The sequence below is a fragment of the Sapajus apella genome, unplaced genomic scaffold (genome assembly GCF_009761245.1).
Source record: "Sapajus apella isolate SASKATOON/1434 unplaced genomic scaffold, GSC_monkey_1.0 scaffold11, whole genome shotgun sequence".
Classification (NCBI taxonomy): Eukaryota; Metazoa; Chordata; class Mammalia; order Primates; family Cebidae; genus Sapajus; species Sapajus apella.
In genome coordinates, this window is record NW_022436951.1 from 7,072,959 (window position 1) to 7,085,976 (window position 13,018).

Genomic DNA, 13,018 nt, shown 5'->3' on the forward strand with positions numbered 1-13,018 from the left:
CATACTATCTTTCCTATGGCAGCCTGTCAGATATTTGAAGACTGGTATCATTAGTGAGGAGAGAGCTAGAAGGGGATTCAGGATACATGACATCTGGTCCAAGTCATTCGGTCCAAGTCATTCTATTATTACCTATGCCCAAGCCAATGAGTAAACCCACCAAAAATTATTCACTAAGTGGTCACCCTATGTAGGTAGGTACTGTTCTAGGGACTAGAAATTTTGTGGTAAGGCAGAGTTCCTGGCTTTAGGAGCCTATATTTTGATGAAAGATGGGAAACAGTGAAGAATAAGTAATTAAGAAAATCGGTAAGCAGGTAAGTACTAAAGACCTAGGCAAATTAATAAGCCAACAAAAAAGCAATTCACGGCTGGGCACAATGGCTCATGCCTGTAATTCCAGCACTTTGGAGGCTGTGGCCGGTGGATCACAAGGTCAGGAGATGGAAACCATCCTGGCCAACACGGTGAAACCCTGCCTCTATTAAAAATGCAAAAATTAGCTGGGCATGGTGGCACACACCTATAGTCCCAGCTACTTAGGAGGCTGAGGCAGGAGAACCACTTTAATCTGGGAGGCAGAGGTTGCAGTGAGCCGAGATTGCACCACTGCACTCCAGCCTGATGACACGGTGCCACTCCATCTCAAAAAAAAAAAAAAAAAAGCAATTCACATACTAAGGCTGTGAAGTGACAGAAGTGCTGCTTTGTTTAGGGTGGTCAGGAAAGGCCTCTTCATTAAGGCAGAATTGCAGAATTGCAGTTGGCATTGAGAGAAGGAAGATTTAGGGCAAGCTTGTCCAATCCATGGCCTGTGGGTCACAGGCAGCCAGGATAGCTTTGAATGTGGCCCAACATTAATTCGTAAACTTTCTTGAAACATTATGAGACATTTTTGTGATTTTTCTTTTTTTAGCTCATCAGCTATTATCAGTGTTAACGTATTTTACAAGTGGCCCAAGAGAATTCTTCTTCCATTATGGCCCAGGGAAGTCAAAAGATTGGACACCACTAATTTAGGGGAGCAGAAGGAACAGCAGGTGTAAAGGTACTGTGGTGGGAATGTTCTTGGCTTACGTAAAGGACAAAATACAGGCTAGTGTCCTGCATTTGTAGGGCTTGGTGAAACAAAGTAGGACTCGAAAAATATGACATCTGAGAAGTGAGAAAGACCCATTTCCTGAACCATTCCCAGATTCTGTTTCTTCCTCCCTCTTTCCCTGTGTTGTTGCTTTCATTCAAGCCCTTATCAGTTCTTGTCTAGAGAAGTACAGGGGCCTCCCAACAGGTTTCTGATTCCTTTCAATATACTTGAATTACTTTATATTCTTAAAATAGCGAATACTTATTGAGAACCTACTTTGTGCCAGATTCGGTTCAAAGGGCTTTAGGTGGGCTAACTCATTAAATTCCTGCAACAACTTAAAATATTGGTTTCCGTTACTATTCAAAGATAAGGCAATTGAAGCAACAGAGGTTAAATAGCTTGTACAAGGTAATGTAGATGCTGAGTGACATAGCTGGGATTTGAACATAGACCACTCACAACCCATGTTTTTTTTCTGTTTTTTTTTTTTGTTATTGTTTTTATAATTCATTCTGTTTCTCTGAGTTACTGTTGTGAAAATGATTCCAACATGTTACTTTCTTGCTGAGAAACATTCCATGGTTCCCACTATCGCACAGATGAAGTCCAAATACTTCAGCACAGGTTTTAAGATCCTTCTAAATCTGTCCCTGCCTTCCTGTCAGCTGCCTCCTGAAGCTGTGTCCTCAAACCTTCTGCTCCTCATGCACTGAACCAATCTCTCAGACTGGGATTCATTCTTCCTATAATATTCCCTACCCAATGAACTGATACTTTAAAAGTAAATTTGCATTGGGGGACTTTTTTGATATTCTAAATAAAATGTATTATTCCCTCCTCTATGTTGTTATGACAGTTTATAGTCTTGTTACAGAGGAAACTACAAAACTGTGTTGTAATTAGTTGCTTACAGAAGTCCCACTTATCAGGGGGAATATGTTCCAAGACCGCCAGGGGATGCCTGAAACTGAAGATAGTACCAAACCCTATATGTACTATGCTTTTTCTTGTGCATACATTCCTATAATATAATTTAATTGATAATCAGGCTCAGTAACATATTAACAACTGATAAAACAGAACAATTATAGCAATATACTATAAAAATGTTATGTGATTGTGGGCTCTTTCTCTTACTTAAAATACCTCATTGTACTGTACTGTGGGCAATCAAAGTCACAAAGTGAAACTTGGGCATAGAAATTGCACCTTGCTTTCTTTTGCGTTTCTAGAACTGAGTACAGCATTTACACATAATGGATGCTCAATAAATGTTAATGTGGATGTCAGTAGGCTCATCTGAACCCAGTTTTAGGTCAGTAGGCTCATCTGAACCCAGTTTTATCATCATATTAATTTTTTGGAGACTGTATGACTCCAACTAATTCTAAAAATCTAAGATCTTATGTCTAACCGTATCTCAAGGGTTTTTATCTAAGTTAAACATTTACAGTTCTTTTGATGCCCCTCTAACATTTTAACACCCTTTCCTGACCTATTTCTCTCTCTGGTTTGTAGTTTGTTATAATTTCTCTTAAAGAAAGTTATATCCAGAGTGGTGCTAAAGACCATTTTTAAAAAGCACACTACTAAATCTCCCTCCTGGTCAACTTCAATCTATTAATCAACACTGTGTACATGAAGAGCTACCTCCTAAGAATGAGTGTACTTGAATTAGTATCCTGCTCGCAGTTCTCATTTCTCTATAATAACTTCATGAAGAAATTGTCAAATACTATTTTGACCCAACAGATACTGTGCCTATGGTACTTCCCAATCCACCTATCCGGCCTTGCTCTCAAGGCTACAGCAGGAATGGGTCAGCTCAACAGGACTTATTCTTGCTATGCAGTCTCCCAATGATCATCCTTATATTTTATAGGTGCTCAGAAGTCACGTGTTTAATAATTTGCTCTTAAATTGCAGCAAGGATTAATGTATAAATTATTGGTCTGTATGTTACTAAGTCCCATTGCTTTTTCTTGCATATTTAGGCATTTACCTGCATATAGTTTTCCAGAATCCCCTGTACCCTCTGTGATTTCTTTGAGTGGTGGATAATGTCATATCTGTAGGTTCTTCCAGCCCCTGAGATGTAATTTTTCTGAGTCTGGGAACTTGAACATACGTGATGCAATGAGGTGCTCAGAGCTGTACTTTACAATTAAATAGTTTTCCCTTTGTTAGAGAACACAAATCATAGCAGGAATTCATTAGCCAAGGTGGTATTCTCTGAAGTTTCAGAGATCCTCACTTTACACAGGCATCGTCCAAGTTCCTGAGAGGAGTACTTTGCTCACATGAGCAGCAGGTTTATTTTGAAGTACCACTGGTCAGGTCTTCTACCTTTTTCCAATTTGACTTCCTCTCTGTCACATTTCCTTCCATAATGAGTTATGAAGCTAAAAGAAAATGTTCTAACCATCAATACCAAAAATTCCAATGAACCTTGCTAGAGGGAAGCCTAAATTATCTTTCCGTTCTCTCTATGAAAAGATGAGTTTACAAAATCATTATCACATGTAAAGACCTGCAAAGACATCGAATAACAGAAGTGTACTGGGCACCTAAAAAGTGTTTGTGGTACTTGTCTGTTTCTTCCAGCTAAAAAAATATTTTTTAACTGAAATCAGTTCTAAATAAATATTCACTTCATGACTGATTCTGTATTTGCAATTTTGGGCTTTTTATCTTAAAGAGAGTCCACCAAGTCTCTAGAACTCACAAAACCTTATTACTACTATTAATTAATTTTACTTTCTTTTCTCATTTAAGATGAGCTCAGGTTACCCAAGCTAGGTTTCCATTTTCAGTCTTCTATTATCTTGTTAGACAATGTAACTACAAAATCTTTTTGTTTTTGGCATTTTGGCAAAGACATCTACACATATCCTTGACTGTATTCTTTCAACATTTGAATGCCTATGATGGGCTAGATACTAAATTCCTCTCCTTTTATAATGTTCTTTAATTTTTTGAATGCCTTCCTCATCCCCTAAGATGTGCTGGGATCACATTAGTTTCCTTGGTATATAATTGGGATTTTAAGGGCAAATTTTCTTCTTATTGGAGACCATCCATTTCTCTTAGAGCCTTATTGCCCTTTAGAATCTGATTATGATTTCACTATAGGTTTGAAATATGCTTTCCTGATAACTAGGGCACATATTTCTTATGCTCTGCCAGATCCTTCCTTTACTATTGCACCTCCTTTATTAATAATTTCTCCTAAATTATTGATCATTTCCATTTACCTAATCGTACGTGTTTGTTAGTCAGTACTAAATCCAAAGCAAAAGTCCTCCATAGCCCCTGTCTATATTTTGAATGTTAAAATTGTCAGCAAGGCCAGTTGAGAACTGATCAAAAGCTCTGCTTTAATCTGAATTATACTGTTGGCAGAAAAGTCCTGTGTCTGGCAGCCTCGGGAAGAAGGACAGGTTTTCCAAACCCAGCACACACAGCCCTGTGGCCCCTAGGCCCAGTTTCAGGGAGGAGTGCTTCTAGAGGTTGGTTGAATGTGATTGAGGGCACTAAGTAGGCCCCCCAAGGTATGGCTGCCTCTTTCGTGGAGTCCAGGCCTTGGAAGTCTGTTCTTGTGATTCCACAGGCTGGAAGCAAAGACCTCTCACTCTAACTGCCTTCTGCGTTCTCTCTGCACCTGCCCTCATGGCTGGCAAAAGAAGGAGATCCCAGGCTCTCCTCACATTTCGCAGCTACCTGAATGCTATATGAAAGCAGCCACTATTTTCTATCTCCCTCCATTTATCTATTGAAGTAAGGTTGACCTTGGCCCTCAGAAGGTCTGGAAACAGGGTTACCAGATACAGTACAAAATTCCTAATTAAATTTGTTGTTTAACTGAAATCCAAGTTTAATTCGGCATCTGTCTTCCTCTTCCTTGGCAGGTGTATTAGTCTGTTTCACACAGCTGATAAGACATACTTGAGACTGGGAAGAAAAGATCTTGTGAGACTTGTTCACTATCACAAGAACAGCATGGGAAGACTGGCCCCTATGATTCTATTCAATCCTGCTCGGTCCCTCCCACAACACGTGGGAATTCTGGGAGATACAATTCAAGTTGAGGTTTGGGTAGGGACACAGCCAAACCATATCAGCAGGTAAACTCGGCAGTTCACGTGTGGGGAATCTGGAGTGGAAACGAACTAGACTGGATCATGTGGCCTGCTTTGCTGTAGCAAAAGGTGTTTACTACCTGGTCTTTCTTAGGAAATGAGAGGTCTGTGCTGCGCATTGTCCATGTTTCTCCACATCAGTTTCCTTCACCTTGCTTAGTGCCTGGGTAGGCTAATGCATGTAATCTACTTCAGAAACTCCCTGGCCCTTCATCTTCTTGGCCAGAGTATTTTTCTGCTCCTATATGCGTGGTCACACTGCATCCTTCTAGGGAAGGCCACAGCTCCTGTCAGATGGCCCTCTAAGTGCAAAAGTCCTCTTGAGGCCCAAGGATTTACTCCCTATCTGTGCCTCCTCAGCCTAGGGGCTGTAATGACCCCCAGCTGTCCCTCGTTGGAGGGGAGGGAATAATCTAATCCTTGTAGGTTGTCATACTTATTGCCTCCACATTTGTAAATAGTCTTTTATTCCACTCTCCTCAAATTATCATGTTTTCTATAGAATCCTGAATGCTAGAAGATCTACATGGAGCATGTACCATATTTCAATGTTAATTAAAAAAAAAATTCCTTCCTTCCTTTCCCTCTTTTCTTTTCTTTTCTTTTCTTTTCTTTTCTTTTCTTTTCTTTCTTTCTTTCTTTCCTTCTTTCTTTCTTTCTTTCTTTCTTTCTTTCTTTCTTTCTTTCTTTCTTTCTTTCTTTCTTTTCTTTTCTTTTTCTTTCTTTCTTTCTCTCTCTCTCTCTCTCTCTCTCTCTTTCTTTCTTTCTTTCTTTGATCTCTATGGAGTTATTTCTTTCAAGGGTTTCAAGTTTTGGAGGTAAGGAATGAATTTAGGTGTTATTTCCCCACACTCCCCATCACTTACCATATCGTATCATTTTAATTTTATCTCATTCCCAACACCCACTTCTATATCTTGCTTCTATGATATGTTTTTGAATCTACATATACTAATGTTAATATATATATTAAAGTAGCTTCTATTTGGCTGAGTGAGGTTAATTATATATATTCATAATTATTTATTGTTATGATTTTAAAATATTTTCTATTCTAATTTCCCTCTCAATGCTAATTAATCAATTAGAAACCTATCAAGAATCTGTTACATACTCTGCACTGTGTTTGTGTTGAATACAGTGAATTATTCCATGCTCCTATCCTCCCCTAAGAATTTATAGCTTAATTGGGAGAGAAGACATATCCCTAGGAAAGCTCAATAATAACAACAACACAATTTCTGCATTTAATAATTGGGTCTCAAATGCCTGGCACAGATGGTCACTGCTGAGTTCATCAGAGTGAGAGGTCACCGGGGACTGGAATGAAGAAGGAGACCTTGACTTTTAAAAAGCTCTTTGTCGTTTAAAAAGTTTTAAAGGAATGACCATTCTGTGGACTTTCTGAGAATTCATCTGTCAAAGCAACCAAAAATGGTAGATGGCAACTGGGCCTTGCTAGTTGAGCTGGGCAGAGTTTCCAGCACTCCTCTGGGACATCTCCTTACCTTACACTAGCATAACCATTAATGTTCCCAGGTCAGATAGCTGTCTGTTCTTTTATGGGTTTAGTTAGCTTCAAAAATATTCTTCTGCTTCTAAAAAGTCAAAGGTTAAACTTCATTTAAAAGCGTTATGATGGGGGTATTAAAAAATGAATAATAGGCTAGAAATTTGCTGGATATGTGTTCTGGGGAAGTCATTCTTCCAGGAATCTGCATCTCTGTGTGTCATTGGGAAGAAAATTATGCCTCACAGAACCCATTTGTTCCACCTTTTAGCACTCAATAGCAGTTCAAAGCATGACTCAGAAACTCAAGTAGGAGGATGAGATATGGGTCATTGAGTAGTCTCAAAAAAATCTCAGCTTTTTGATGGGTATATATATATTACCTGCTGTAAAAGGCCTTCGGGATGTTGCAAATGACAGTGAATCTTACTATATGCAGGAGCAAGAATATATTCTTGCTCCAGCTTGATTCTAAATGGCCATACCTCAGGAACTGGTTCATTCACATAGACCCATTCTTCCGATCCTGGCTTAGGTAGTTGAGGCATTATCGAAACAGGTGATACATCTGTAGAGTCAGCAGGTGATTTCTTCACTGGTGCTTTTCCTCCTGATGGTTTTCCTTTAGGAGAACCTTAAACATGCATATCAAATTATTCCAATACATGTAAATGAATGGGACAGAATTCTGGTGGATAAATAAATCTGTAATTTTCATGGACTTCAGGCAATTCATTAATTACATTTTAAGCCTTTATGAGGAGTCTTAACAAAAAATGCTTATTCTCCATGGCCCCCAAATTAATCAATAATATTAATAACAGTAAATGTTTTAAAGTAATCCAACCTATCCAAGTGGCTAATAAATTTGATATTTTATTTTCATCTCTGTCTTTGCTTTTACAATGAACATGTGACTTTTATAAAGTTTAGACTCTAGAACAAAATGTGTTTCACCTACTATTTTAAAAACTGGCAAATTAAACTGTCTACCCTGAATGAGAAAGAAGGTAGCTAGAACATGAGTGGTGCTCTTCGTATCCCTTGGAGACCAGGTGAGAGGGCAGAGAGAAAGGAGGATATTATGAGTCAGCTGCAGTAGGTGGGGGATGCAGGGGAGGGGAAGAGAGCTGTAGCTCCTGAACAGTCCCTGCATATGACACAGGGTTTCTGTGGGGAAATTATATTTCTTGCTACAGTCAGGGAATAAAGATGAAGGTAGTTGCTGTGCCATAAGCCTGGCAGATTCAAGGCATGAGAGAGAGAAGGGGAGGGGAAGGTTAGGGAAGGGAGGGGAGGGGTGTGGAGGGCGGGGCAGGGCTTGGGAAGAAAAAAAGAAAGAGGAGGTCTAATTTTCAATTCAGAATCCAAAAAGGACATTCACTTCACTTTCCCTGATAACATCAAGAGGGGAATCTAGATCTATTAAGTGGTACCCTAGGGTATGAACAAACTTGGTCCTTAACTCAGAGAGTACTAATATTCCCTGGAAAGATCAAGTTATTATAGTTTGGAAATTCACTCCATTTAAAATTCCACTTACCTTTAGATTAATTATTGAATTTTTTAGATGCAGTTTACAGACACCTGTAGAACTAGGAGCACTTTCTTCCTTCAAAATATATTTCTTTAATGAGTATTATTTAATGATAAAGCTGTTTAGAAAAGCAAATACATCTCCTACTTTTATGTTAGTAAAAAATAAGTGGATTATAAGTAGAGGTTAAATTGTTAATTATATCTTGTGTACAGTGTAGGTGATCTCTACTTATATATTTAAAAACAGTATTATCTATAGATCTAAAGTTATATCTAAACTATATAAAATTTAGAAAAATTTAAGAAAGTCTTTGTTTAGGTAGTAACTGACAATTTTCACAATTAGATATATTTTTCTATATAATGATTTTCGTCAACCTTAATCTCTGGTGAAGTACAAATCATAATTCTATGACTAATTTAAAATGAATTTCCTAAGCAAAATTCCCAAGAAGAACTTTGTAATGATAACTTAGAGACTGAGATGAGTTTTTTCTTTTCTTTCCTTAAACATCATAATCATTTAGTGAAAACTGAGAGAACCAAGGAATATTTCTGGACTGTTGTGCTTTGATTCTATACAGCTTGTATTTAACTTTTTTTTTTTTTTTTGAGACGGAGTTTCGCTCTTGTTACCCAGGCTGGAGTGCAATGGCGCGATCTCGGCTCACTGCAGCCTCCGCCTCCTGGGTTCAGGCAATTCTCCTGCCTCAGCCTCCTGAGTAGCTGGGATTACAGGCACGTGCCACCATGCCCAGCTAATTTTTTGTAGTTTTAGTAGAGACGGGGTTTCACCGTGTTGACCAGGATGGTCTCGATCTCTTGACCTCGTGAGCCACCCGCCTCAGCCTCCCAAAGTGCTGGGATTACAGGTATTTAACTTTTAACAATGAAAATGCAGAAAGGCAAAATATTTGAATGAATAAAAATGTATGCATTCGTGAATATTCACTTTCGAACTAAATCTTTATAAGTATCTTAAATGTAACAGCAGTGTTACTTTTTAAATATCATCAATACAGCCATATGAAGGCTTTGTTTTCTAATAAGATATTTGCTTTCACTTGTAGAGTTTGGATCATTGAGTCCTCATGCTCATGAGTGAAAGGTGTGGAAAATAATCTATGATTAGCATATGGCAAAGGTACATATTAGCATTTTTTTGTTATAAAATCTTGACAGTATCACACAGAAGCTCATTGCACTGGAATGAGTCCAATAAAAATAAAATGCAGTAAAAAGAGAAATTCAATTTTAGAACATTGGATTTTAAAAATCAATGTTATAAATAAAGAAATAAAGACAAAAATGACGGAGCAGTAAGGTTGAGCAAAGAAGATAATAATAGGAACTCAGTGACGGTCTGAGTAATTAAAAGTCGAGAGCTGGAACCAAAAGTTACAAGTAAGGAAGTAAATAGTTAATTCTAAGATAAGAGTTTCAATTGATGAGAGGACATTAGGAAAACCAGACACTTTCAAATTAAACTGGCCTTCCTCAGGGAAGTGAAAGGATTGGGAGGTGAGAATTGTAGGAGGGAGGAAAAGATATGGAAAGTCTGAATTATGTGTTTTTTTTTTTTTTTCTTTTAAGAAAGGCATTATTGTTACCTTTGTGTTCCAAAATATGTCCTGTAGGACTTGATTTAATTAGCAGCTTCACTAGCTAGAAACCAGATCAGTTAACAGTGATGGCTTTCTTACTGCCTTCGGGGTCAACCATGTTCAGCAAAAAACAACTCTTTGTTAACAGATGCCAACAATGGCAACCAAAGTGGAGATTTAGAGTGTCTTAGATAAAATTTTAGCTCAGCAATGGAACAGACTGAAGCAACATGACCAGGAACAGGAGAGGCCCAGTGTTAGGCAAGGAGCCAGAGACTGAACATGTGTTCTCAGAACTCACTATTGAAAAACTGTTCTGAAAAAGCTCATGGAGGGAAAGCTTTTTCCGCTTACTGTCCTAAAATTTATACTGTTATTCTGTGTACAGCTAGAGATACAGAATGTGGATGACTATAAATGAGACTGGTTATCTGGGGTCACTTATAAAACTTAATTGTAGTATTTTTATAATCACTGATAAGAGGGAACTCTCCAGGTCAGCTTTTAAAAGGATTCCCCTTTCTGCCCACTATCTTTAGTGACTTGGTCTGGGGCCAATAATAATAGTCCATATTTATTTACAGTTTATTCTGAGCTAGACCCTGTACTATTTACTTTTTTGCACATTTACTTATTCCTTATAATAGCCACATGAGTAGATACTTCTATTACTCCATTTCACAGATGAGGAAATTAAGGCATATTAAGGTACAGTAACTTGCCAGAGGTAACTCATATATGATAAATGGCAGAGCTAGAATTTCACTCCAGGCAGGCTGGCTGCAGACTCCATGCTTTTGATTATCATACCGCATTGCCCTTTAGTGTCTGTTGATATAGTTCATATTGATAAAATGTTCTTTTTTTTTCCATTTATTTATTTTATTGCACTTTAGGTTTTGGGGTACATGTGAAGAACATGCAAGATTGTTGCATAGGTACACATGTGGCAGTGTGATTTGCTGGCTTCCTCCCAGTCACCTACATCAGGCATCTCTCCCCTTGCTATCTCTATCCAACTCCCCACCCCTCACCATCCCTCCCCTATTTCCGCCCAACTGACCCCAGTGTGTAGTGCTCCCCTCCCTGTGTCCGTGTGTTCTCATTGTTCAACACCCGCCTGTGAGTGAGAACATGCGGTGTTTGATATTCTGCTCTTCTGTCAGTTTGCTGAGAATGATGGTTTCCAGGTTCATCCATGTCCCTACAAAGGACACAAACTCATCGTTTTTGATGGTTGCATAATATTCCATGGTGTATATGTGCCACATTTTCCCTATCCAGTCTATCATCGATGGGCATTTGGGTTGGTTCCAGGTCTTTGCTATTGTGAACAGTGCTGCAATGAACATTCGTGTGCACGTGTCCTTATAGTAGAACGATTTATAATCCTTTGGATATATATCCAGTAATGGGATTGCTGGGTCAAATGGAATTTCTATTTCTAGGTCCTTGAGGAATCGCCACACTGTCTTCCACAATGGTTGAACTAATTTACACTCCCACCAACAGTGTAAAAGTGTTCCTATTTCTCCACATCCTCTCCAGCATCTGTTGTCTCCAGATTTTTTAATGATGGCCATTCTAACTGGCGTGAGATGGTATCTTAATGTAGTTTTGACTTGCATTTCTCTGATGACCGGTGATGATGAGCATTTTTTCATATGTTTGTTGGCCTCATGTATGTCTTCTTTTGTAAAGTATCTGTTCATATCCTTTGCCCATTTTTGAATGGGCTTATTAGTTTTTTTCTTGTAAATCTGTTTTAGTTCTTTGTAAATTCTGGATATCAGCCCTTTGTCAGATGAGTAAACTGCAAAAATTTTTTCCCATTCTATTGGTTGCTGATTCACTCTAATGACTGTTTCTTTTGCTGTGCAGAAGCTGTGGAGTTTCATTAGGTCCCATTTGTCTATTTTGGCTTTTGTTGTCAATGCTTTTGCTGTTTTGGTCATGAAGTCCTTGCCTATGCCTATGTCCTGAATGGTTTTGCCTAGATTTTCTTCTAGGGTTTTTATGGTGTTAGGTCTTATATTTAAGTCTTTAATCCATCTGGAGTTAATTTTAGTGTAAGGTGTCAAGAAGGGGTCCAGTTTCTGCTTTCTGCACATGGTTAGCCAGTTTTCCCAATGCCATTTATTAAACAGGGAATCCTTTCCCCATTGCTTGTTTTTGTCTGGTTTGTCAAAGATGAGATGGTTGTAGATATGCTGTGTTGCCTCCGAGACCTCTGTTCTGTTCCATTGGTCTATATCTCTGCTTTGGTACCAGTACCATGCTGTTTTGGTTACTGTAGCCTTGTAGTACAGTTTGAAGTCTGGTAGTGTGATACCTCCCGCTTTGTTCTTTTTGCTTAGAATTGACTTGGCTATGCGGGCTCTCTTTTGGTTCCATATGAAGTTTAAGGTGGTTTTTTCCAGTTCTGTGAAGGTCGTTGGTAGCTTGATGGGGATAGCGTTGAATCTGTAAATTACTTTGGGCAGTATGGCCATTTTCACGATATTGATTCTTCCTAACCATGAACATGGAATGTTTCTCCATCTGTTTTGTCCTCTCTTATTTCATTGAGCAGTGGCTTGTAGTTCTCCTTGAAGAGGTCTTTACGTTCCTTGTTAGTTGTATTCCTAGGTATTTTATTCTCTTTGTGGCAATTGTGAATGGCAGTTCATTCTTGATTTGGCTCTCTTTAAGTCTGTTATTGGTGTATAGGAATGTATGTGATTTTTGCACATTGATTTTGTATCCTGAGACTTTGCTGAAGTTGCTTATCAGTTTCAGGAGATTTTCAGCTGAGATGGTGGGGTCTTCTAGATATACAATCATGTCGTCTGCAAATAGAGACAATTTGACTTCCTCCTTTCCTATTTTGATACCCTTTCTTTTTCTTGCCTGATTGCTCTGGTTAGAACTTCTAGTACTATATTGAATGGGAGTGGTGAGAGTGGGCATCCTTGTCTAGTGCCAGATTTCAAGGGGAATGCTTCCAGTTTTTGCCTATTCATATGATATTGGCTGTTGGTTTGTCATAAATAGCTTTTATTTTGAGATACATTCCGTCAATACCTAGCTTATTGAGGGTTTTTAGCATAAAGGGCTGTTGAATTTTGTCAAAGGCCTTCTCTGCATCTATTGAGATAAT

The 13,018-nt window shown here is 38.5% G+C and overlaps 1 protein-coding gene across 5 annotated transcripts in view; it reads right to left on the minus strand.

The window, feature by feature from the left end:
• SPEF2 (sperm flagellar 2) overlaps window positions 1-13,018 on the minus strand; it is a 200,400-nt gene that overhangs the window by 69,493 nt on the left and 117,889 nt on the right. For all 5 annotated transcript variants that reach the window (XM_032278967.1, XM_032278968.1, XM_032278966.1 and 2 more), the window contains one exon: window positions 7,222-7,370. In XM_032278967.1, coding sequence (XP_032134858.1) covers window positions 7,222-7,370 — 149 coding nt within the window. The remainder of the gene's footprint in view (window positions 1-7,221; window positions 7,371-13,018) is intronic.